Here is a 23,776-nt window from a genome sequence, read left to right on the forward strand (position 1 = left end):
GTTTTAATCATGTTGTATGTGGTGAGACTTTAATAAACTCTGAATCTGTCAAACTTGCCCAAATACCAGTGCAGGAAGAGCACTTTGTTTTTTAACTGTTATGGCAATTAGTCTGTATGAATGTATATTTTACAAGTTTGTGTATGCATGATATTAACCAAAACAATTTAATTTATTACAAATGATTTATCACATGAAATGAATTAAATCAATGGAGTACACGTACTCTATATAATTGTTGTTACTGGTTCAATTAAGGAAAAACAGTACTGTACTTGAAGAGTTACCACTGTCAATTGGTGATTTGACGGTAGCAAATGCAGTTTTACTGGTGACACGTAGCGGAGACAGTGAAACGGAGATTTGGGACCGTCAAAACATGACGTCATACAAATAAAAACTTATAAACTGGAGGTCAATACGTTACCTGTACGATTCAAATTCGGATAAAATTACATTAAAAAGGCGAATTCGAGGTAGGTGTTATCTTATTTCCGATATTATTGTAGTAATGGAACATTTGTTGATCAATCAATTCAAAATGGCGGGTCCCTCCTTAGTTACGCCTGGTCAACTGTGGATTTGACGGTAACTTTTAGCCAATAAAAAAATCTGTTGCATAAAAATTTCATTAGAATAATGATTTGATGATGCCTATATCAAACTCTCAACACGCCTTTCCTCTCACTATTTGAGTGTCCATTTGATCATCATAATGTAGAGGTGAAAATTGATAATGTTAACATTCAATTTTGGTTGTATTTAAAATAGAATGATTGCTGGTGACTATACAAAAGCATTTTATAGAAAATTCATAAAATCATCAACAATAGTACAGAACTTATAACAAAAAGATGCATTGTACCCATTCAAAGACAAGGCAAATGTTCAAAATGCCTCCCCCCCTCTTTACACAATTATAATGTACATATAAAAATTCCTTGTTTAATGTTAAAGTTTTACAAGTCCTGTGTCTGGAGCACTTTTCATTATAAGACTTTGAATTGCTTTAAACTGTGGATGATCTTTATCACCTATTAACTGTAGTAGTACAGCCTCGCTTGTTGTTACTGTAGCTCCCATGTGACGAAATCTCTGGAAGAAAAAAAAAGGTGACAGATCATATAAAAACATTATTAGTAAAAGTAAAAGAAAACCTTAACCAGTTTGTATAAATACAGCAAAGTTTTTAATTTGTAATTGAAGCTGCTTGAAAAAAAATATCAGATAAAAAAAAAGGCTTGAGGCTCCTAATTGCTCGAGTCTCTCAACGGTTTAAAACCAGGTGCTCCGCAGGGTGCAGCTTTATACGGCCGCAGAGGTCGAACCCTGAACAGCTGGGGCAAGTATGGACAAAACATTCAAGCGTGATACAGCTCTGAATTTGGATTGTGATCAAATTTTTGACATTACATGGGTTTTTTTTACACAAAACAAATGTCAAGATTTTACAAATCAATTAAAGATTTCTTCTTCAAACTTTTTAAATCTAAAATTAAATAGTTGACACAGCATAGGTTTCTGACACAGAATGAATGTGGTCTAATGAACTTAAAAGTTTATTTTTGCCTTTGAGCAATTCACTATGCTGTTGAATATTCATCCTCTCAAAAAAATGTTTGAAGAAATTTTCTTTTTATTTATGAAATCTGAAATGAGAAAAATTTAAACCCCCCCCTTTTTTTTCACATCCCCGTTTCCCTTTTTCCAAAACTGATATCAATTCAAATTTCTAATGGAGTTTGCAACAATAACTACTCTTTTAAATACATCATAAAATATTAAAATGTAAAATAAAGTGCTTGTTATCACTGAATGGCAAAGATTGGTTGGTAGTAAAAGTGAATATACATTGTTTATTGTATAAAACAATAAAAAAAAACTTCATCAGCAACATTTTATATTGGCAAATTTCCAATGAAGTTATTTACATAAAGTTATTGGCAAATAAAAATAGAAAATGACATCATAGTCATGTCTGGCAAATGTCCAACATACATTATCTAAAAACATTTTAGATAAGATAAGGAAAAAAAGCTTCATCAGCAACATTTTATATTGGCAAATTTCCAATGAAGTTATTTACATAAAGTTATTGGCAAATAAAAATAGAAAATGACATCATAGTCATGTCTGGCAAATTTCCAACATATATTATCAACTACTATTCTATACAAAGAAAGATAACTCCAATTGAAAATTAATTGCTATTGCACAATATTGTGCAATTAGATATTTCTTGCTATTGTGCAATACTGTGCAATTGAAAATTTCTTGCTATTGCACAATACTTGATATGGAATCCTGATTTGGACCAACTTGAAAACTGGGCCCATAATCAAAAATCAAAGTACATATTTAGATAAAGCATATCAAATAAGCCCAAGAATTTAATTTTTGTTAAAATCAAACTTAGTTTAATTTTGGACCCTTTGGACCTTAATGTAGACCAATTTGAAAACTGGACCAAAAATTAAGAATCTACATACACAGTTAGATTTGGCATATCAAAGAACCCATTTATTCAATTTTTGATGAAATCAAACAAAGTTTAATTTTGGACCCCCATTTGGACCAACTTGAAAACTAGGCCAATAATTAAAAATCTAAGTACATTTTTTAATTCAGCATATCAAAGAACCCCAAGGGTTCAATTTTTGTTAAAATCAAACTAAGTTTAATTTTGGACCCTTTGGACCTTAATGTAGACCAATTTGAAAACGGGACCAAAAATTAAGAATCTACATACATAGTTAGATTCGGCATATCAAAGAACCCCAATTATTCAATTTTTGATGAAATCACACAAAGTTCAATTTTGGACCCTTTGGGCCCTTATTCCTAAACTGTTAGGACCAAAACTCCCAAAATCAAACCTAACCTTTCTTTTATGGTCATAAACCTTGTGTTTAAATTTCATAGATTTCTATTTACATATACTAAAGTTATGGTGCAAAAACCAAAAATAATGCTTATTTGGGCCCCTTTTTGGCCCCTAATTCATAAACTGTTGTGACCTCAACTCCAAAAATCAATCCCAACCTTCCTTTTGTGGTCATAAACCTTGTGTTAAAATTTCATTGATTTCTATTTACTTATACTAAAGTTATTGTGCGAAAACCAAGAATAATGCTTATTTGGGCCCTTTTTTGGCCCTTAATTCCTAAACTGTTGGAACCAAAACTCCCAAAATCAATCCCAACCTTCCTTTTGTGGTCATAAACCTTGTGTTAAAATTTCATTGATTTCTATTCACTTTTACTAAAGTTAGAGTGCGAAAACTAAAAGTATTCGGACGACGACGCAGGACGACGACGCCAACGTGATAGCAATATACGACCAAAAAATTAAAATATTTGCGGTCGTATAAAAAATTTAGGAACAAAAATGTCAAATTCCTTTTTTTTCAAATTAAATATTTATTGCATATTTCACTTAATCTTCATTTGAGGTTTAATGCGCGGAATGATGATTTCAGTCGTATTGGCATTTTGTATATCCTGTCTTATTTATCGTTTATGGTATTCTATTTACAGTTTCTTTAATCCATTATACTGCGAATAGCGGGTTATTTTTGCGCTGTGTACATTTTCGCTTTTTTTAGCGGAGGAAAGAAAACTAACAAAATAAACTCTGCTAGAATTAATGCCTAGATTCGTTACTTTCTAGTAACTAAGGCAGCAACCATTTGATTTTCTGGGGGGGGCTATGGTTTTTTTTTCTGTACAAACTTTTTTTTTCGCCTGTGGCGAAAAACAATCTATTTTTTTCGCGACAAGTTGAAAACAATTTTTTTCTTTCAATTTTAGCATTACATATAGTGGCAGCTGAGGGTGAAACAAACAATTTTTTTTTCTCAGAATCAAAAACAAATTATTTTTTTTCTCCAAAAACTAGAAACAAACTTTTTTTTCCAAAAAAAACCATAGCCCCCCCCCAGAAAATCAAATGGTTGCTGCCTAAGCTTTTGTGGGTAGGGTATAGGTTAGTTTTAACAACATCAACAAAAAGGGCATTGAACATACATGTATTTTATAAAATGACTGTCACATGTGTATCTTAGGTCCGAGACCAGAACTATTTCGTAGTGCATTTTTCTTTTAGAACATAAATGAAAATCAAAACAATCCCACCTGCGCTTTCTCAATGAAATCTTTACAGTGTGTTGTCCTACTTTTGGGACAAATTATATCAAAATTATAGAAAACTTCATCGGCTCTAACTCAAAATATGGACAATTTTATGTTGAGGGCGTCTTGAAATCTTTTGACAGCTTCTGAAGTTTTTATTTTTAACCTTTTTCAGCTGGACCAAATCACTACTTTCCTTTAAAATTCTGGACCCAAATTTTTTTACAGTGTAATTTCCCCCCCCCCCCCCCCCCTTACTTGCAATTTGAGGCATTAAACATGGAGAAATAAATTTGGAAGGGGTATAAAAATTAATGGAAAGTAACCCACCGTCAACACTAGGGACTATATTTGTGGAAAATAAAAATCAAGGGACGACAATTGTGGTCTCTGACTATATGTAAGCCAAAAAAGTGTCCCATGAAATTGTGTCTTCTTGAACTATATTTCACAGTTCGTCTGTGAAATTTGGTTCACAGGGCATAATATCACATTTGTAAACTATAAAATAGTGTCTCCTTTAGTGAAAAATTGTCTCTAGTACTTGGACACAATTTCACAGGTCATTACTGTGAGATTTTGTACTTGCAATGGGACATCATTTCATGGGGGACACTATTTAATCCTACATATATCCTTATCAATTAGTGTCAAACAAATTAGGAGAGTAGGGTATTCTATCAGGTAATTACATTAGAGTTGTAAATCAGTCTTGATAATTGTATAACCTAATTAGTAAGTACATCAAAGTTCCGGTCAAGATCATTAAATAAGACCTCAATTCTGTGAACAAATCAATAAACTTGTTTCTCAATTTTTCAGTATCTTATATGCAACAATTTCAGTATCCCCCAAAATATTTAGTAGGGATTTAATAATCTACCAAAATAAAAAAAACAAAATTTGACACCCACAAAAATAACCCTCTATACGGTACGTTTCAAGATAATATGCATCCCGTTAACATGTTTAACCCCGCCACATTATTTATGTATGTGCCTGTCCCAAGTCAGGAGCCTGTAATTCAGTGGTCGTCGTTTGTTCATGTGTTACATATTTGTTTTTCGTTCATTTTTTTACATAAATAAGGCCGTTAGTTTTCTTGTTTGAATTGTTTTACATTGTCTTATCGGGGCCTTTTATAGCTCACTATGCGGTATGAGCTTTGCTCATTGTTGAATGCCGTACGGTGACCTATAGTTGTTAAAATCTGTGTTATTTTGGTCTTTTGTGGATAGTTGTCTCATTGGCAATCATACCACATCTTCTTTTTTATATATACATGTATATGGGTCATTATCAAAACAACATGCAAAACCATGTTATTAGGTATGTTTAAGTCAAAAGACATCAACATATATCAAAATGTATCAACATAACACTTTCATATGTTAGATATGAATGTTTTGTGATACACTATATACAGTTTACAGTGTGAAATGTTATAAAAACATCTTTATTGTTTTCTTAAACCCCTTGACATAGCCAGAATCAACTGTTATTTTTTACTATAAATCCTTTCAGACCTGAAATAGGACTATTATTCATATCATTTGTTTTTAGGATTTATCATTTTTTATTGCATCTTGATTTCCTTACAAACATTCTTTAATGATTTGGGAGGTGTGTGTTGGTTTTATAATAAAAAATTTCACCAAAAGGAAAAGTCTCATTTTTAACGTCAATGGTGTAACCAAAAGACAAATTGGAAGGGTAAGAGTTATCTTTCTCAAGATTTCAGCAGTTGCAATAGTTTCTCCCTTAGCAATGTTACCTGTGAGCATGTTATGCAAAAGAAAACAAACATTATTGTTGAAAATTTAGTGAAAAAATCTTAAAAGTAAGTAAAAGCTATATCATAAATGAAAATAGTGTCCATAGTGTACCCTCATAAAAATCATTTTTGAAAAAATTTCCTGAACTTTGAATTATGAAATATATTGATTATAGAAACATGCACCAGTAACAACATATAAATTAGGGGAATGGAGCACTTATTTCGTAACTAAATTTTAAAATACACCTTAAATCATTGGTGTAACTGTCAATGGTGAGACCATTTTGATAAAATAACACCATTGACCAGTTATAGTAACACCACTGAATATATCATAACAATCAGCATTGTTTGGGTTTCTTTCATGTTTAACAAGCGAAACATCATATTATTTATGAAAAACAATACCTATTTAACAATGTTTTACCAATATCATGTATTACATATACAAAGTTTTCACAAACTGATGTATGCTGGTAACACCAATGACACTATTTAGTAACACTATTGACATTTTTAGTTATTGATATTATGTTATATAATTTGAGAATTTTTAGCCTAAGAACTATTTTTTCATATTTTTCTTTTGCTCGGTGTTCTTGGCTTTGTGTTCAGTACTTGATAAAGGTAAAATTTGAAATGTGATGTCAATGGTGAAACTGTTGTGTCATTGGAGTTACTGAAGGGTCAGTGGTGTTACTATATAAAAATGCGACATTTTTTAAATTTTTATTCATAAATAAAAGTGCTTTAGGTCCTATACAAAGGATTAGGTATATTATTATCATTTAATCTTATACATTTTACATATATTCAGTTTAAGTGTATTTTTTAGTATTTACAAGGGCCAAAATTGGGACAGCCAACTTATTTACGACAATGTATTCTGAAATTTATGTTGGAATAGAATGCACAGCTATATGAATAATGTCAATAAGTCGTAATTTAAACATAAACAACAAACTGGAACAGTTGTTTGATGTTAAACAATAATATTTAGTACCTAAACGTATGTTTTAAATTGGAAACACCATTGACACGATTCTATCAAAGGATGACCTAAAATGGTTAAAATTGAAGGAACTCTTCATTTTTCCCATTGCATATTTCTGAATATCGTTGCTACCATACTATAGAATAGAGGGAAACCTTTAAATGTTTTAAACAATGACATCATTTTTAAAAATAATTTGCACTTTTTTTGATAATGACCCATATAAAGTAATAATTGGTAAGAAATCAATATTGAAGAGTAATTCGTCATAAAAAAAAATACATATTTTTCTTACTCTTACAATGTATTATACAAGATGTATTCCTAATAATTTTAGCTTTTTACAATTAATTTATTTTTAAAAATATTAGGCAAAAATAATACTTGTTAAAGAAAATAATTTAAAGCCATATCTTCTATAAAGGCTCATAATCTGTGTTGTTTCTGAACATAAAGCGCAAAATAATTGACATGGTAGCCTTGTAACATATATTTACTTTGATAAATGTAAATGTCATGAGATTGCTTTAAAGAAAACAACCTACCTCTAATGCAAATACTCTATCTGTTTGTGATCTTGATGAACAGGCATCTGCCACTATATGCACTTCATAATTTTTGTTAAGGAGATCAATCACTGTCTGTTGGACACATACATGGGTCTACAAAATATTAAGAAAAAAAAATAAGATAAAGTTGTGAGAATTTATAAGGCATAATACTGATAATTGAATATATGATGCCAAGTTGGAGTGAACAAAATTACTTAAAAACTTTTGAGGATGATAAATTAATTACCCCATCCCCCTAAATCTGCCACTATTATTCAAGTTTTAAAGGATAAATGAAAATTGGAATCATTCTTATAGTTTTATATGTATGATCTACGAAGATGATATGTGATTTTTGCTGGGCCATAAGTCAGTGAAGATGCTTACATAGCTACCAGTTTTGCTATCTAGTCAGTTCAAAAAAGAGAATCTATACAATTGTTTTCTCAATATTTATATAAACTTCAAATAAGTTACCAAAAATACAGTATAAAACAAGAATGTGACCATAGTACATGGATGCCTCCTCCCACTATTATTTTTTATATTCAGTGGACCATGAAATTGGGGTCAATACTCTAATGTGGCATAAAATAAGAAAGATCATGGTAGAGAGCTAGGGAACATGTGTACTAATTTTTAAGTTGATTGGATTTCAACTACCTTAATTGACCAAAAACTTTAACCTGAAGAGGGACAGGCATACAGGTGATTAAAAAAACAAACTGACAAACAAAAGAACAGAAAAACAGGCCCATAGTTGGGACATAAAATCTGTCAAGTATCCCAATAAATAAGGAAATGTGTTCATAATCCTCAAACATTAAAAGAAAATATCAAATTTTCTCCCCTGTTTCTCTAGTACTGTGAATATTCAATACTTTTCTTTTTCTGGATTTTTAGAAAATAACTGACAATATTCATGATAGTATCAAGCTATATTATAAATATTACTCATTTTGACAAGGAATTTTGAAATTATAGGGGAAAAACACATAAACACATGATTTAGCTATGATTTAGCTATGACAAATAAATTATATGCCTGCTAAAATTTAACATGCTACAACACAATAATACTTTTTGGTATAAATTCTTCAAAACAGTTTTTGAAAATAAATAATTTAACAGTCACCTGTAATAATGAAAAATAACTTATAACATAAGCAACACGGTGGGTGCCACATGTGAAGCAGGATCTGCTTACCCTTCCGGAGCACCTGAGATCACCCCTAGTTTTTGGTGGGGTTTGTGTTGCTTATTTTATAGTTTTCTATGTTGTGTCATGTATTCTACTGTTTGTCTGTTTGTCTTTTTCATTTTTAGCCAGGCGTTGTCAGTTTATTTTCGATTTATGAGTTTGACTGTCCCTCTGGTATCTTTCGTCCCTCTTTTATGAAGAAAGTTCATAGACTGTGATGAAAAGTAACTTAGGAAAAGATTCAATAACAAGAATGTGTACAAAGTACACGGATGCCCCACTCGCACTATCCTTTTCCATGTTCCATGGACCGTGAAATTGGGTAATTATCTAATTTGGCATTAAAATTAGAAAGATCATATCATAAGCAACAAGTGTACTAAGTTTCAAGTTGATTGGACTTCAGCTTCATCAAAAACTACCTTGACCAAAAACTTTAACCTGAAACTCCCACTTTCATTTTCTATGTTCAGTGGACCGTGAAATTGGGGTCAAAAGTCTAATTTGGCTTAAAAATTAGAAAGATCATCTCATAAGCAACAAGTGTACTAAGTTTCAAGTTGATTGGACTTCAGCTTCATCAAAAACTACCTTGACCAAAAACTTTAACCTGGACGGACGAACGGAACCACAGACAGACGGACGGACGAACGGAGCCACAGACCAGAAAACATAATGCCCCTCTACTATCGTAGGTGGGGCATAAAAAGTTACCTCAATACCAAACAGTACAATATGTTGAACATCGTTAGAACATAAGCTCTGTAGTTGTGTCTCTACCTCTGGTAAAACCATACTAAACTTGGTTTTGGGAAATGTTCCTGCAGCATGTGAAATATCTAATTCTGTTACAGTGTTTCCCAGTCCCTTTGGATACTGAAATGAACATCGTATTTACAATTAGCAATTTAAATTATTCTTGAATAATAAGTTGCTTTATAATGTGTAATATTGTCTCTAACACTGATTAAAGCTTTTTTGATGAAATTCAAAATAAAAGCTTTAATCTAAATTTAAATAATGTTGTCCCCCTTTTGTTATTCGAAGAAACTGGATTATCTAAAGAGAACTAAAACCAGGGGGAAAACTGGGAGTAGTAAAGTACATACATATTTCACCAAATAACAAGAAAAACCTGTCAACTAACATGGCTTAGGCCAAATAAAATATATGTGTGGTTCCAGTAACCCTACCGTCCCTACATTTTCGGCTTAAAAATAGCCTACCCTAAAAATTTTATTGTCATTTTTCATTAAGCACTGTTAAAGTCAGAATTATGCTCCCTTAGACTCAATGTAAAAAAAAAAACATAAAATAAAAAAAATCCCTACCTACCTACCCTAACTTTTTTTCAGATGTAACTGGAACCACACATACTTTTTTATTTGGCCTTAGTACGAAAAAATTCAATATAAATCTACAGTATCTTTATCTGTAATAATAGAAAATTATGTTTCATTTACAACATGATTTGTGTAACTTTATCTTTTATTTTAATTTTCTTGTTCTCTTTTTTTTTATTACCAAGTTAAATCAAACTTTCGCTTTGTTCAAGTTTTATCACATAACATTATATAAATAGAGTATAGCTGAGAGGGTGACAGAGCAGATTGGTACCCTGAGAAAACATTGTCAACCGCGGCGAAGCCAAGGTTCAAAATGCCTTTTTGAGGGGTACCAATCTGCTCTATCACCCCTCAGCTATGTGTTATTTAATTTATTATACTGAATGTCCTATCATTATTGTCTTTTACAGATTACTTTTATTTTAAAAGTATTTTCTAGGACATCACATACATTATGTACAATGTTATGGGACTATACGGGTATTAGACATGTTAGAAAAACAAAAAAAGTCAAGCAAGATGTTTTAATTTTTTTTTATTATTTTAACAGTCGAATAATAAAATCTAAGCCAAAACGTAGAACTTAAACATTGTATTTAATTACTTGATGTAAATTCAGTTCATTAATTGTCCTTTGAATTATCGATTTTTGATTGGTCTGGACAGAGGGTAACATTCAAAAAAATTGTCACCTGCTCAGCCATGTGATAGAGTAAATTAACACCCTTGTATGAGCCAATCAAAATATATATGGCATTTTAACGTGAAGCATAATAAATTATATTGTGTATTAATTATACATGTTATACCTGTTCAGTCACTATCAAAGGAATATTTAGGAGCTTTGAAGCTTGCACCTGAAATAAATAGTAAAAAAAAGTTACAAGTTAGAATTTTTTAAAAAGACTAACACATTTAAAATGCACAAGTGCCTGTAACATATAATAGATGCATTTCTAATGGAGAATGTTGAATAGAACTCTTTTGTCAAAGTTTTATTCTGAAGAGCTGATTTTTACCAAAATGATTAAAATGAAGAGCTGTGCCATAAGCATGATATTGCTCCTGATAAACACCCATATCTGTAACCATGGTAACTGGACAGTTTCAACAATTTTTCAACTAATAATTTGTCATATCAGACTGTTATAAAAAAACAAAAGGAAGCTGATTTCAATAGACATAAACAAGTCACCAAAGTTTTATGATAAATGATAAAAGCCCTAAAACTACATGAAAATTCAACCTTTTTTAAGAATAAATTTTCAAATAATAATTAACATGATTAATAACTCTAAATCTTAAACCATAAACTCAGAATTTTTTTTAAATTGAAAAGAAACATATGTCAAGATTTATAAACAATTCACTACTGCAAAAATCTGCCATGTTTTATGAATAAAAGCCATAAAACATGCACTTTTGGGACTCTTTTCTTTTGGGAAGGGGGTTGGGAAAGGGGGGGGGGCGACTTCAATTAATAAGTTGTGCAAATTCTGTTACAGAAAACTAGAACTCTGAGTATTCTTGCAAACAAGGTAGGAATTTATTCGCCCATTTACAAACCAATCAAACCAGTAAATTCTGGCAAGGTCCAACCTATGCTTATCATGCTTAAGCTTATGATTAGACTAGAAGAATATGCACATTGGTCAAGAACAACCTGAACATAAAACCTGTGAATCTCATTTAGTTGTATAGAATACAGTAGTTTGTCTGAAAAATTCCTAATATTCTTGGGAAAAGGGAAAGTTGAGTTGTGACTGATTTGTATAAAGTGGAATACTTTGCTACATCATTGATCATCACAGGTGCGCTTTATAGGTACCAGTCGCATTACCACTTTAATTTCTAGTGCATGGCAAAAAAAAAATGATGTGAAATAAAATTAATTAAAAATGAAATGAAATAAAATACAGTGTGTAAATTCAGAAATTATTCCTTACAAATTTTATAAAGATTGTGTGATCTTAAACTAAAATGCCATTATAATTTTTGAGATATCGAGAAAATCCTGTTTGATTCCAATAAAAAAAGAAAAAATGCAAGTTAAAATTATTGCGATTATAACCCAATCACTTTGTTTCCAATAATAAAAACATTGCAATAATTTCGGAATTTTCAGTAGTCCCAAGTTAAAAAAAAAATCTGGACTCAATTTTTTCTGTTTCATTAAAAGTTTATGCTGAATTGAAACGTATATTTACATTAAAATAAATGGGGAATGTGTCAATGGGACACAGATGATGCCCTGCTTGCATATAAAGTTATAAAGGGCCAAAATCTCATGAATTAAGAACTGTAAATTTGTACTTGATCTGAGTTTTGTAGAATAAATAAGCATTTTGTCAAAGTTTCATAACATTTGGTAAAGGCAAACTCAAGTTAGAGAATTAAACGGAAGCAAAAAATCTGCTATTTTTCCATTTGTAAAGGGGCATAACTTTAGAATAGTAAGAGTGACACCATCAAAATCATAATCTGTGTTTCGTAGTAATAAACACTCTGGACATGCTGGATAAGTTTCATAACATTTGGTTGAAGCACATTAAAGTTTAGAGAATGGAAACTAAAAATTAGCAATTTTTCCATTTGTTAAGGGGCATAACTCTTGAATGGTAAAAGTGAAGCCACCAATTTCAAACTTGATCTGTGTTTTGTGGTAATAAGCATTCTGGATAAGTTTCATAAAATTTGGTTGACGTGGTTGAGGTAAACTAAATTTAGAGAACAGAAACTAATTTTGGGACAGATGTACATACACATAAAATGGAACAGTCCGACAAGGGTAAAACTTAATGCCCCTACCGCTATGGCAGGCATAAAAATATCTTGCATCTTTTTTTTGGATTTCAAACTAGGAAAGTGGACTGATATCAAGATTACTGGAAGTGGTGAAACAGTGTGACCTACATTACCTAGTTACCATGGTTACATAGCAAACAGAATATAGAAAAAAATAGTTTTGACTACAGGGTTATTTAACTTTTTATTCTTCGTCTTTAAGACCCACTTTATTTTCGTTTTTATCGCAATTTCATATTACTACATACATGATCAATGTTGATATGCAAATGAAAAAAAAATTATGTAGCATTTTATTTTTAAAACATTTCAAAGTTCAGCTGTTCTGCATGTAAACCTATGGAGCAGTCAAGTACAAGACTGCAACCTATAAATAAACAAAATAAAAAAAGATTTATTTAGAGCCGACATAGTATACAATCAAGGATATATCATAACCATAAGCTAGAGATATACACATGAGCATTAAAATGAATCCGGGTCCGTTCGCGCCCATTCATGTTCGCACCCTATCACGTTCGCCCCCTTTCACTTTCGCCCCCTACACGTTCGCGCCCAATTTTTATTGGTTTTGTGTTTAAGAACTTTGTAATCAAGTTTTGGCAAGTGTATTCCTATAAGTATATTTGTTGTCATTGTCCTAAATTAAAGTGAGACAACGTGTTTTTTTTGTGTTGAAAAAATCTTAATCTTGTTTTGGTTAAGTGTATTGCTTACTTTTATTTCATTGTTTCAAAATATACATAATATATATATACTTAATGTATATGGGTCATTTTCAAAAAATGTCGAATTTTGAAATTGAAAAAATTATTAAAAGTTACTTATAAATTCAAACAACCCTCCACATAAGCAAATCAAAACAAACAGTTCTTAAAGAACAACATATTAAAAGATGCAATCTTAATGATGTCATCCAAGAATATCTTGAAACATTTTTTGATGGGTGGTACAATATTTTGTCTATCCTGTTACCATTTTCAAAAGAAATTTTTGGTTATTAAGAAAAGGTTTAGATAAAATGTTAAGATTGTTCTACGTAGCCAATTAGATGGTTTTCAAGAGAATAAACTTCTATATATATTCATTCTGTAAAATAATAGTTTATTTGCCAATTTTCCAAGTTGTACTGAAAAATGCCCCTAAAAATTGGTTTTCAAAGGTTGTAAAAATTACCACCAGTAATGCAAGTCTAGGATAGCAATTTATATTGTTCGGCATTTTTTCACCCTTTCAAACAAACCCAACATGAAGTAAATCCCTCATAAATTAGTTTACTTTTCTCTTTATTTCATTGGTAACAGGAACGTACGTTTCTTATATATCACTATATAAAAGTCTATCCTGTTACCTTTTTATCTATCCTGTTACTGATATCAGTATTGCACCTGCAAATGCTTAATTGTGAAGATTAAAACGTTATAACCTTAAGATGAGTTCAAACAACGAAATATTTCATTCGTTTTCCACCTATATGTTAAGATAAAAAATTTAACGACATTTTTGTCTACAATTGTCTATCCTGTTACTGTAACCATAGCAACCATAGTAACAGGATAGACATAACAGGATAGACAAATTTCTTCTTTTTTGATTGCTGTTGTGAAATAACTACTCCCTTTGGTGAAGTGATTATGGTTTTCTATTGTGAGTTTGGTTTCCAACATGTTATTGCACTTTTTACAAGCATACTGTTGGTGTAATTAATCAAAATTGTTGGTAACAGCATAGACATGAAAAAAAGTACACTGTATTTTTTTCACTAAATGTCTTGAAATTTCTTTTCTCTACACTGTCGTTAAAGAAACGAGGCATTTAAAATGTAAAGATTACTTTACACTTTTGAAATCAACACTGACTGATTCAATATTCATAGGGAGAATAATTTAACGGCTGATTTAAGTAGCGGTAACAGGAAAGACATGAACCTCCCGTACGCTGATTGAATTTAGTTTGTAGATAATATGTTACATACAATGATAAAGAAGCTATGATTTTTCGTTAGAGTAATAATTAACGTTCTTAAAAAGTACGTCCCTTTTGCAGATATCAAGGCGACCAGAAAATCGAAAAAAAAATCATTTGAAATGTGCTTTTCTGACACTGTACGCACACATAAAACCCCAAAATCGGTCTTAAATGCAGTTTAATCTTATCAAAATAGATGTTAGTTGTGTTTATTATTAATGTTCTGAATCACAAATCCGACAAGCTTTCATTTAAACCATTACAACTGAAATTTCCATTAGAAATAAAAAATATAGCATGGGTGTATTGAAAATGACCCATATATGTTATTGTTAACTATTTTTCTTTGTCATATTAATTTTAAATTAAGTCCATATGTACATAGCACACAAGTTCCAGGAAGTTTTACACTCCTACCTAGGAGTCTACTCTCGTATTGGTGCATTGCTATGATTTTTTTGTTTCATTGTTTCAGATCAAAGGGGCCTATAAGCTGTTTAATTAAATCTTTTGTGTTTTTCATTTAAAATCTTCAATGGTTTTTACTCATACCAAGCTATATACATGCAGTATTTACATCAAATCAATTAAAAACATCAATCTTGATTTTCTAATTATTCAACTGGAATTTTATTTAAAATTGGGTGCGAACGTGCGAAGTGGGAACGTGTAGGGTGCGAAAGTGTATTGGGCGCGAACGAACCTGATACCTTTTAAAATTATAATCAAATATACCGAAAACATGAACCGAAATTGTAGCATCTTGTTTTTTAAGAAACACTTACAAGCCTTGATGCCACTTCTGTTATTTCTGGAAAATACTTGATGGCATTACGAAATCGTTCTTGCATGTCACATAAGAAAAATACAGTTTTATCAGCACAAAGATTCCCAAGGCGTCGTGTTGCCATTTTGTACGAATCAGTTGTCACATGATTAAAATATACCTAAAGACATTTAGTAAGTTCAAAACGAGAAGTAACACAAAGGACGAAAATTCTTTTTGGAATTCTTGCTTAAGCAGTGGCGGATCCAGAGGGGGGTTCCGGGGGTCCGCACCCCCCCTTTATTTTGGCCGATCAATGCATTTGAATCGGGACATATGTTTTGCACCCCCCTGCACCCCCCCTTTGCCCTGGGCTAGCACCCCCCCCTTTCGAAAATTCCTGCATCCGCCACTGTTAAGACTGAGACTACTATAACTATATGTGTTATAGTAAGTAGTCTCAGCTTAAGATCAGAGAAAATAGATTAGATATATGTAGAAAGATTAATTATGGCTGAGACTACTATAACAGTATAGTAGTCTCAGATTATGGTAAAAGAAAAACCTAGGCCTGGTGGTCATTTTAAAGTCTTTAAACATCATTTGAGGGCGCGGAATCAGGGTCATAAATATCGATTTTAGTATATCCTAAAATGATTTCAGTATATACTAAATTACATTTTAGCATACCCTAAATTGATTTTAGGGTATCCTAAAATAATTTTAGTATAGGCACTGGCTACGGTTACATGGAAATGTAACAATAATAAAAATATTATTGTTACATTGGTGACTAATTACCGAAATGCAAAGTTGGGTGAGGAACCGATTAACTACGAATGTAACAATAATTACTGAGGCTACGGTTACATTACGTTATTGTTACATGAAAAACAGCAATGTACGCTAGATTTATTAAACTTAAATCTTCTATAGTTGTTTTGCTTAATTCTTTCATATGTACTAAACAATACTTGTAATACTGATAAATATTAAATATTATTATTCAACAATCAAATAGTGTTTAACTTGAATAGTTTTACGTATTAATGTTTTTGATGTTCTTAAAGATACTACTCAAGATAAGAAGTGTCAAAGGCGAAACATATAGTTCAATGGTTTTTCTTTTTTAAAGTATTTAACTGCACACCTACTCTTATTACTGTCATTATACTTTGAACCAATTTTGATTAGGGTGAAAAACTTTAAAAAAAAAATTGGGATGCGTTTTAAACCGGCGAAACTTAAACAAAATCAAGACATAAATTTCATACAGCTATACAACTTGACCCAAATTGATACATCAAAAGCAATGTTTGCTAACTGTAACTTAAATACTAAGAACTTCTGTATGTACACGTAACCGTGGAGGACGCAATTTCGTTCATCAAAAATGTGTCGGACTTTAAAAACCACTTACTTGATTTGTAGAAATTGTCATTGTAAATAAAAAAATTACAGTAAATTAATTGTATGTAATAAATGTATGTATTGCAAATATAAAATAAATGTCTTCATTTTTTATTACTAGTCCCATCGTACATTGCTGTTTTTCATGTAACAATAACGCTATGTAACCGTAGCCTTAATAATTATTGTTACATTCGTAATTAAACAGATCCTTACCCAACCATGCATTCCGGCATTTAGTCTCCAATGTAACAATAATATTTTTATTATTGTTACATTTCCATGTAACCGTAGCCAGTGCCTTTAGTATATGCTTAATTCATTTTAGGGTATCCTAAAGTCAATTCAGTATATACTAAAATGATTTTAGTATATACTAAAATCATTTTAGGATACCCTAAAATCAATTTAGCATATACTGCAATATTCAGCATATACAGAAATATTGGCGCGGAATCAAGGTAATAAATAACGATTTTAGTATACACTTAATTGATTTTAGTATCCTTAATTCAATTTGCTAATAGTTTTGTTCACCAATGAAAAGATCGCTTTCTGGACGAGTTGGAAAGACAGTCACTGCGGACCTTGCTGAGATGTGGCAAATGTCCTCTTACTTGATTTCAAACCTTTAAATAGACTTATTCGGACGGAAAGGATATAGTTACGATACTGTTGACAGGTCATTAAGGATTGCATATTTTGGTATTAATATTGATTCACTCATATTGTCTTTGCATCGGAAATAAACACATTTATTCTATAAACAGTTGTTGGCATGATACGGGTTATGTTCTTCTCATTTATTTTATGATGGTATGATACCGTTAAACCCCTAACGGGAGGGATTTTACTTGATTTTCATATGATAAAGACATAATCTTTCAATCAGTTTAATTGAGGTCTGCAGCTGCATGTCAGTCCTTTGTTAATTTATGTATCACATGTTGTCATTTTGCTTGGTTTCTTTTGTTGCCTATTCTGATATCTGACTCGGACTTCTTTTAAACTGAGTTTTACTGTGCGTATTGCTATGTGTTTCTTCATTCTACATTTGCTAGAGGTATAGGGGGAGGGTTGAGATCTCACAAAACATGTTTAACCCCGCCGCATTTTCAGTTGCGCATGTCTCAAGTCAGGAGCATCTGGCCTTTGTTAGTCTTGTATGTTTTTTTTTTTTTTTTATTTTAGTTCATTTATATGTTTTGGAGTTTAGTGTGTCATCCATTTTTACTGAACTAGAACACAATTTTATTTAGGGGCTAGCTGAGAACTACCTCCGGGTGCGGGATTTTCTCGCTGCGTTGAAGACCCATTGGTTGCCTTCGGCTGTTGTCTGCTCTTGGGTCGGGTAGTTGTCTCTTTGACATATTCCCCATTTCCATTCTCAATCTTATCTAATATCTCGTGGGACGGATGCAGGATTTTTAAAGGCATATGGGTTTATTAGTAAGTTGGAAATCAGACTTCGTTTAGATGGGACATGTCTTCAGAATGAATAAAGATGAACAATATGGGGAGGGGGAGTTAAAAGATTGAAAGTCAAACGTTTTTTGTTTGTTTTGTTTACTAAATGCACAATAAATTTATGTACATCTCTTCTCGGTTAATCTTCCTCTTGGCAAATTCATTTAACGATTTAAAAGTACATCAAACGGAACTAAAACTGTAAAAGATGTGTGTTATACGTTAATAAGACAGCAATCAAACGACAAAAAACAACTAATAGATATAGGAAGATGTGGTATGAGTGCCCATGAGACAATTCTCCATCCAAGTCATAATTATAAAAGTAAATATTATAGGTCAAGGTACGGTCTTCAACACAGAGCATTGGCTCACACCGAACAGCAAGCTTTAAAGGGCCCCCAAAAAGTTACTAGTGTTAAACCATTCAAACGGGAAAACCAACGGTCTTATCTATATGACGCCCGACAAGCAAAAACGACCCTTATGGCCAAAATTATGAATTATCAGATTTTTTATTAATTAAACAGAAAATACTAATGCCAACTTAATGTAAAAACTTTGAAAACGATCGGTGAAAAACTAGTTGAGAAATTTAAATTTTGGTTACACATATGTGTTCTTACGTAAAATTCAACATAACGTTGGAATCATACACTTTGACGTCGATTTAAGTTTGCTACAATTTACTAGTTTACTCTTCTCCTGATGCTTGACAAAATGGAGCCTGATATTCCTTTCTAGCGCCGAATTTTTGAAAATAGATGTTCCTACCTAACACGTGCAAGTCCGGCTGCAGGAATAACTACAGGACGAGCCAACATATCAAACGATTATAGAGAAAGATGAAGAGTATCTATTTCTTTTTAAACTTGTACATTTTTTTTGGCATAATTAATTACTGATTTATCATAAGGAACGATGAAATAATGGTACTTTCTGATACCATAGTAAAGGTTTGAACAAAACATAAATTTGTTTCTAATCTCTCCACTGCTAAGTAGTTTCATCGTTCTCTTGCTTACAATGTTAAACGACTTATCTTATTGATGATGAGTTTCGAAAGAATTCTGCTACATGTACATGAAATACGGTACCACTGTTTGATCGTCAGTAGGTTTTTTTAGCTTGACAAAATCTACTAAACGCTTAGTGTGACCAAAGAACTAGGCTTATTTTTCGAATATCGCCCAGTTAACACACACAAAGCAAGATAGTCAGTCATATATCGATTTTTTTTTCTCCTACAATAACAGAACAATAAATAATTTTATTTGTTGGATTTCAAATATAAGAATTTCTTTTTATTTTGGTATCGATTTCATTTATTTTTCAGTGTTATCTTAAATATAATTTTAAAAAAAAAGCACTGAATTGTAAACTCCTGATTCTTCCAGGGCACCATATGTTTTTCGTGGGGTTCGTCTTGCTCAATTTTCAAATTTCTGTGTTATTTTTTGTTTTACTTGTTTGTTTTTGAGTCATGGTCATCTGTGTTTTTCTGTTTTTGATTTCTGATTTCACGCGTGGTGTCTGTTTGTATTTATATGATGGATCAACTAAGTCTTGACTAATTTTGACTCAGGTTTTGATTGAATCAATTCATTTTGCCAGTTAAACAGTTTAATTGTTCATTCAACATCAAATTCACTATAAATTTCGAGATGAAATATAGATTAAAGGAGGTCAGTGTTTTGAACATTTTATCTAAAGGAGTATTACTGTTGATGTGTTTAATCAAATATTTTAAACAGGACTCTCCAATACTAGAAATACATCTCGACAAACTTATTTGTCGTCAAAAGTATATGTAAAATTTTGTTCGCTTTCGCTCTCCGTATCTAGAACGGGATTTATCCACGCCTTTTTAATTTAATTTACCCAATAAATACATATATTTGCCTTCTTTGGATAGTTCACGCTTAGAGAGTATGTTCCTTATTATTTCATCCTGTTCAAATTGGTTGATACGTAAATAAAAAAACGACAATCTCTAGTTATTTTGGCCACATTCAAACGTTAAAGTCATATTTATACATTATTATCTTCAATGTAAAGTATGACATTTTAAGATTTAAAAAAATATAAAGAACAACAAGATTATTTGATGTGATCTAATTGTATGTTTTTTTCAGCTTGTGCTGCCTCAATTAGTCCTTGCCACATGTTTAAAGATCATTGTATTATATCCAGCATTATCTTTCTTGAAAATTAACGCAACATTGCAAAATTGCCCTTGTTTCTGTTTCTGATTTTACATGGCGTTAAAAAATACCATTGAAAGTGTTTAATCGGATTGTTAACCTAATCTATCCGTGATTTTAGAGATTTACACGACGGCTGATACAGTCAGTAACTTCTGATCATTAATTCACAAACTTCAATTTAAAAATTGTCTGCTCGTCGTTGTACATAACCTATCGTACTGGAGTTGCATATTTATTTCAACAAAGTTAACAACTCTATTTAAGTCAAACAATATTCCGCATCTCATTGAAAATGAATACAAAAAGAAATTGAACTGTGACCACTAAATAGTATACATATATTTGACAACATTGTAACAGTGATTAACCAGCTTAAACAATCTCGTGTATACATGCATCCAAAATTGTTAATCATTTTTCGAATGAGCTCAAGCCAGTCTAGCACCTTTTATTTTCTATTAATGACTGATGAGTTTTCTTCCTTTCTTTGTTTGTTTGATTCTTCAGGGCCTACAACACAGACCATTTAAGAATAAAGGAATTTGTTTTCGAAAGGAAGCAGAAAACATACATTTTGTTTACTTTTAGAAAATGTAACTACTAAAACAAAAATTGAAATAAAACTTATTAAAGTTGAGAAAGGAAATGCGGAATCTATCAAAAAGACAACAACCTGGCCAAAGAACCGAATTTTAGGTTTATTATAGTTTTTGTGTCATATTTGCCGAGTTAATTCCAACCTCTTTCCACTTAAAAGATGACCGGGCCTCTATAGGTGATTTAAGTAGGAGATTTCAGTAAACTTCAAAAGCGTGTAAAACAAGAGCTACTGCTTACTGATGAAACCCCCGTTGAATTTTTTCGTTAAACATGAAGTTGTTGAGAGATGAATCTGAAAACGCATCTCAGTGTATAACTAACTTATATAAACCATGAAACCAAATTTCAGAAATCCTTGTAATTTAGTACCTGAGTAATATGCGACTAACGGAAGGACTGGCGGACGGATTGACTGACGACCAGACAGAGGTAAAACAGTATACCCCCATTCATTTTTTTAAATTGAGTGATAAAAATATGAACTGATACTTGTTTCATACTTACAGTTTTGAACGCATTGCAAACTTTTTGATATTATTTCTGATAACATACTCGTAGAATGTTTTCATTTGAACAAATGGACTTATAGTTTTAAGTACAGGTGTAAATATTGCGGATTAAAGCGTAGCAAAATAAAAGACGAAAAGACTTTCTTCTCTGTCGTACTTGATTTCTTTTAAGCAAATGCTCTTGTGTGATTAACCATGTAAGATTTTCTGCATTTGGTAAGCATAATATTGCGCCAAATATTAAATTATTTTCTTGGGTTCTTCATACAATAACTTGCCGTACCAGAAGTATAAAAGAAATCTAGCTGCGGAAAAAATATTTTCTTTTTTTTTATATACAACATTGTTATTGTTTATATATAGTGAAGAAGGTTAATACCTGTATAGTATTGCATCATTACATATCGTGGTACTATGTCATAATGAGACTTAGTGATGTGTAGGGATTTTTTTTTAATATTGTTCATAAATCATTCCTCTTAAGACAATAAGCATATACAGTGTATATATGTCAAAACAAGCATTTGAAAAGTTTTAATCGAATTTTATCACAGAATTAAAATCATGCTACGTTTAAATTTTGAATCGTATATACGGCATTAGTTTTCAGAAGTAATGCACTATAATGCTGAGTTCACACGTAATTCGAATTCGATTCGCATTTATTAATTCGAATTAGTTTAATTCGCATTCGAAACGTTTTACGTCCTAACGTCAATTCCAATTCGAATTGTAATGCGCGTCAAATTCGCGTTACTGTCCAAACGTCGTTATCTTTTAATTCGCATTAACAAAAACGTATATCTAATGCGAATTGGATAATGCGAATTAGCCAATTCGAATTAAAAAAGAAGAGTGTGTGAACGCGATTAGCGAATTCGAATCGCATTCGATTCCAATTCAATTCCCATTACTTATGGCGGTTTTAACAGATATGGCTTTTAGTTTTGGATTGAAATATGCATATTGTCTGTTCCTAATGCCGCAATTCAGTTTTCAGAGACCTTTATAAAAATAAGATGAGGTATTATTGCCAATGAGACAACTATCAACCAAAGTTCAAATAAAGTGGATGTAAGCAATTATAGGCAACCGTACGGCCTTCACCAGTGAGAAACACCCATACCGTATAGTTGTCTATAAAATGCCCCGGCATGATGATGAGGATGAGAATGATGATAAGGAGGAGGATTTACAAAGCAACAAGCTACTCTAAGTCAACCAGTCTTTGGCCTTACACCTTGTGAATTTCCGAGAAGCACCAATATGCCAAATTTCTTTGGATTTGACCAGACCAAAATGTCCCTCTGGTATCTTTCGCCTCTCTTTTACATGCATTCGAGACGATCAAATCACATCAAATAAGTTTTCTGTTAACTTTGCAGGATAGTAACACTACAACATAAGATCCGAGTGAGCTTTTGAACCAACATAACGATTTAGTTTAGACACCTGTCTATTATTGAACACTATATTTTGCTCTCTAGATATGCTTATGTGGTTCATAATTGTTTCTCGTTTCTCGTTTTTTATATAGATTAGACCGTTGGTTTTCCCGTTTGAATGGTTTTACACTAGTAACTTTTTTGAGGGCCCTTTATATCTTGCTGTTCGGTGTGAGCCAATGCTCTGTGTTGAAGACCGTACCTTGACCTATGATGATTTACTTTTATAGTTATGACTTGGATGGAGAATTGTCTCATGTGCACTCATACCACATCTTCCGATATCTATTAGGTGTTTTTGTCGTTTGATTGCTGTCTGGTTCAGTGACGTATAACACACATCTTCTACCGTTTTAGTTCCGTTTGATTTACTTTTAAATCGTTAAATGAATTTGCCAAGAGGAAGATTAACCGAGAAGAGATGTACATAAATTTATTGTGCATTTAGTAAACAAAACAAACAAAAAACGTTTAACTTTTCAATCTTTAACTCCCTCCTCCCCATATTGTTCATCTTTATTCATTCTAAAGACATGTCCCATCTAAACGAAGTCTGATTGATTTCCAACTTACTAATAAACCCATATGCCTTTGAAAATC

The 23,776-nt window shown here is 31.7% G+C and overlaps 1 protein-coding gene across 1 annotated transcript; it reads right to left on the reverse strand.

Moving 5' to 3' along the window:
* Nucleotides 1-783: 783 nt before the first annotated feature.
* Nucleotides 784-15,719, reverse strand: LOC143075605 (isochorismatase domain-containing protein 1-like). The gene is made up of 5 exons (XM_076251087.1): nt 15,558-15,719; nt 10,809-10,856; nt 9,368-9,529; nt 7,447-7,563; nt 784-1,095 (listed from the first exon to the last, which is right to left on the reverse strand). The coding sequence occupies exons 1-5, from the start codon at nt 15,681-15,683 to the stop codon at nt 952-954; spliced, it is 597 nt and encodes a 198-aa protein (XP_076107202.1). The 5' UTR covers nt 15,684-15,719; the 3' UTR covers nt 784-951.
* Between the last annotated feature and the right edge of the window lie 8,057 nt (nt 15,720-23,776).

This window comes from Mytilus galloprovincialis, chromosome 5, assembly GCF_965363235.1.
Source record: "Mytilus galloprovincialis chromosome 5, xbMytGall1.hap1.1, whole genome shotgun sequence".
NCBI lineage: Eukaryota > Metazoa > Mollusca > Bivalvia > Mytilida > Mytilidae > Mytilus > Mytilus galloprovincialis.

Coding starts and splice junctions, on each gene's coding strand:
- LOC143075605 (XM_076251087.1), bottom strand. CDS start 15,683: ATGGCAACACGACGCCTTGGGAATCTTTGTGCTGATAAAACTGTATTT. Junction 10,857..15,557: donor CAGAAGTGGCATCAAGGCTT/GTAAGTGTTTCT, acceptor TATTTATTTCAG/GTGCAAGCTTCAAAGCTCCT. Junction 7,564..9,367: donor TTGTACTGTTTGGTATTGAG/GTAACTTTTTAT, acceptor AATATTTTGTAG/ACCCATGTATGTGTCCAACA.